Genomic DNA, 3,466 nt, shown 5'->3' with positions numbered 1-3,466 from the left:
AAGTGTGGAAAAAGTTCGTGGCGAGTTTCACGTTACATCTAACGGGAAAAACGCCACGGACTTTTTCCCATCTAATATATATATCAATTTTTTTTAATCTTACTAATAATAAGATATATAGTAGAAAACTTTTTGATTGGATAGATAAAAAATTAATGGATCAAATTCAGCATGTCCACAATGATTTAAGAGACAGCAACGAAATTGCTATTATAAATAAATATGGAAATAATGCAAAACAGTATACGACTGTGCTTACAAGTAAGGAAGTAAAACATCTTTTTATTTCTTTTTATTTTTTTGGAAATAATTTAATGAAATTTTTATTAAAATTTTTTCAATTAAAAAATATCTATTTTAATTTATATGAGTCAAGTTAGCATTTGAATGTAAATGTACCAAAGAATAAAAATGCACTCCAAAATGCTAAAATAAAATATTTTAACTGTACGTACTCATAAGTATAATATAGTTTTAAAAACAAGATTGATATTGCAATAATACAAATATTGTATTATTTTAATATTATATAATTTGAAATAAGAAATAATGGTACCAAATATATCTTAGAATTTTCCATATTTAATAAAGGAAATATATAGAATGTTCCATTTTAATTCATCACCTTCAAAAGTTCTTTTATTATTGGTTTCAGAAAAATGTTTTAAATAAAATTATGTTTAATAAAGTTTAATTTAATTTTCAAGTTCATTATATATTGATTTAACTTGATAAAAATTCACATATAATATATTTTAAAGTATATATTATATATAAAGTATATATTATATATATTTATAATCATATGAAATTTTAAAGAGTATTAAAAAATATATTTTATATTTAACTCTTCATAATAGTGAGTAGTGATTCTTATTTGTAGCATATCTGTATGTATGGTCGCCTTTCTACGGTTGGAGTTTATTGATATTGTATTATCTACAAACGTATCTCGATTACATCACCTGCTGATCTCCACCGAATATTTTATCGATCCACAAAAATATTTCTATTTAATATCTTTTCATGTAAGTGCAAGTATTATTATAGGGAGCACAGCGATGGTAGCGACAGGATCATTGTTCCTTGCATATTTTCTTCATTTCTGCGGAATGTTCAAAATTGCTAGGTAACATAATAAACATATAATAATTATTTATTAAATAATTTAACAAAGTGTCTGAGCTGCGTGAATACACGATTAACAATAAATAACAAAAGCATACATGGTATGAGTTGTATTTTGAGTGCTTAAATACTTCGGTGTGAATTTTATGAATAGATATATACCCAATTCTGTAAACTATGTCAATATCATTTTCAATCTTGAAACACAGTCATGAATAGAATTAGAGCAAAAATATCATTTAATTAAATTGAAAAACAATTGTAATAATAATATTGATGCTAATCAACATCATGGGAAACTATCAATAATTTTATATTAATAAACATCTTAAAAATTGTTACAAAATTTAAATTAGAAATGGACTTTTGATTCTCTCATTTGTAAATAATATTTGTTTCGATATGAAAAATTTATTTTATAATATCAAATATTATTAATTAGCTTAAAATTAAAAGTTTAAATAGTTATTTTATTAAAATAACGAAATCTCAATATGCATGTTTTCTTACAATAATATGCAATATATCTAAAATTAGTTTTTAGCTTTATCTTGAAAGTAAAATTTTAATGGAATGAAATCAAATACGTGAGAAGTAATTAATATTTATATTTATATTTTAATGTTATTCTTTGCAATCCGAGTTTATGTTTTATTACAAATAAGTTTATTACAACGATAAGTGTTTTTGCATAGATATGTATTATGTTATAGAATCAGATCAATAATAAATGTGCAACGTGAGCATACTAATAAAAATTATTTTATTAAATTTTATTATTAAGAGTTAATTTTTTTTTTGTATTATCAGAGCTATATCAAGCCAATTTTTTTCTCTTATTTTTTAAAAATTATTTTATTTTTTAATATTGTTATCAGTTATTAAATTATTTACAGTTATCGAATCAAGAAAACTATACATATTTATACATTAAAAGATATTAGCACGCAGAAAGAGATTTTGGTTTATAAAGATCTAATTCGTGCTGTAGATATTCATCGAAAATCAATGACGTAAGTATCTACATATTCTGTATTAAATATATAACATTCGTAATAATTTACATTTGCTTTTAGATTCTCCAAATATTTTATATCCAGATTTCAAATCTTGTTCATGTTTTTCGTAGCCATCGGAGTTCTTACTATGAGCCTAAATATTTTTCGAGTGCGTCTTGTCTTTTACAAATCCATTAGTTTGCAATTCGTTGTGTTGCTTTATATTAGTAATTTTAATGTCTTTTTCTAACAAACAATATGTATTGATAGAGATTAGATTAATATTTTGAGGGTAACAATTTATGGAGAGATTATTTAAATTTGGATTTTGATGTATTATTGACACGTTTATTTATTGACACAATTTTTTTATTTTCAAATCCGTATCCGAATTTTTGAATTATTAATATACAAGCTTTAAATGTAAAATGATTATATGAAAAATAAAATGTAACTATTAATTTTAATGCCAGAAATGCACTTCACATATAGCTTCTGATTTTTAATAATATAACATCAAGTTTTTCTTTGGTATCTCCAAATTAATTTATAGATTGTTGTAATATTTATTAAAAATATAATATATATAATAGTAAGAAGAGATACTTCATATAGCAATTATAATTAAAATTTATTAATTATAATTAAAATTTTCTATTTATGAAAATATATATAGCTTAATACATTAATAGTAGATAAATGTTGTGCTAAATTCCATCGCAAATTAATAAATTACATTTATAACATGTTCTCTCGATTTGATTTGAATAGCTGCGTTCAGCAGAAAAATTAATTAGTAAACGCTTAGTGATTCTGCAATATAATTGGTTTTTACACTTAGATCCAATAGAGAACTAAAGACAAGAACCAATCATATTAAAGAATCACTAAGCGCTAACTGATTAGTTCTCTCTTGAACGCAGCCAATAATACATTTATTTACTAGATTTTTCAGATTGTGTTACTCGAATATAATATTGGAGATCTTTTAGTATGTTTCGCAATTGCATTTTCTTGTTTTCTTTACATGTTTATATGTAATTTGGTCGGACAGCAAATTATAGATCATAATAATTATATATTTATCACTGCGTAAGTAATATAATTGTTTTATATTGTAGCTATATATTATAAAAGAAATTAGAAGCCTATTCTGTAACTTTTAACGATAGTAACGTTACAATTACAATCGTTAAGAGTTACAAAATTGGCCCCTAAATTATTATTAAAAAAGTGAGAAATATTAGTAATTAAATTTTGAAGAATTAATATAATACATGGCTCATATATATATATATATATATATATATATATATATATATATACTACACACACACACA

The 3,466-nt window shown here is 22.6% G+C and overlaps 2 protein-coding genes across 2 annotated transcripts in view; both read left to right on the top strand.

The window, feature by feature from the left end:
* The first annotated feature begins 896 nt into the window (after positions 1 to 896).
* Positions 897 to 2,376, top strand: LOC105626142. The gene is made up of 3 exons (XM_012207454.1): positions 897 to 1,129; positions 2,025 to 2,141; positions 2,205 to 2,376. The coding sequence occupies exons 1-3, from the start codon at positions 897 to 899 to the stop codon at positions 2,374 to 2,376; spliced, it is 522 nt and encodes a 173-aa protein (XP_012062844.1).
* A 777-nt stretch (positions 2,377 to 3,153) lies between these two features.
* The window catches only part of LOC105626141, an 8,120-nt gene continuing 7,807 nt past the window's right edge, over positions 3,154 to 3,466 (top strand). The window contains exon 1 of the mRNA XM_012207453.1: positions 3,154 to 3,218. Coding sequence (XP_012062843.1) covers positions 3,154 to 3,218 — 65 coding nt within the window. The remainder of the gene's footprint in view (positions 3,219 to 3,466) is intronic.

This window comes from Atta cephalotes, assembly GCF_000143395.1.
Source record: "Atta cephalotes unplaced genomic scaffold scaffold00004, whole genome shotgun sequence".
In the NCBI taxonomy this organism is placed as follows: domain Eukaryota; kingdom Metazoa; phylum Arthropoda; class Insecta; order Hymenoptera; family Formicidae; genus Atta; species Atta cephalotes.
The sequence above is the reverse complement of the archived record's forward strand: the minus strand, read 5'-3'. Positions and strand labels throughout refer to the sequence as shown.

What these genes read in the sequence shown, in the direction of transcription:
- LOC105626142 (XM_012207454.1), top strand. Translation starts at nt 897, where the DNA reads ATGGTCGCCTTTCTACGGTTGGAGTTTATTGATATTGTATTATCTACA. An exon ending in GGAATGTTCAAAATTGCTAG is followed by an intron (nt 1,130 to 2,024) that starts GTAACATAATAA and finishes AATTATTTACAG; the next exon opens with TTATCGAATCAAGAAAACTA. An exon ending in ATTCATCGAAAATCAATGAC is followed by an intron (nt 2,142 to 2,204) that starts GTAAGTATCTAC and finishes ATTTGCTTTTAG; the next exon opens with ATTCTCCAAATATTTTATAT.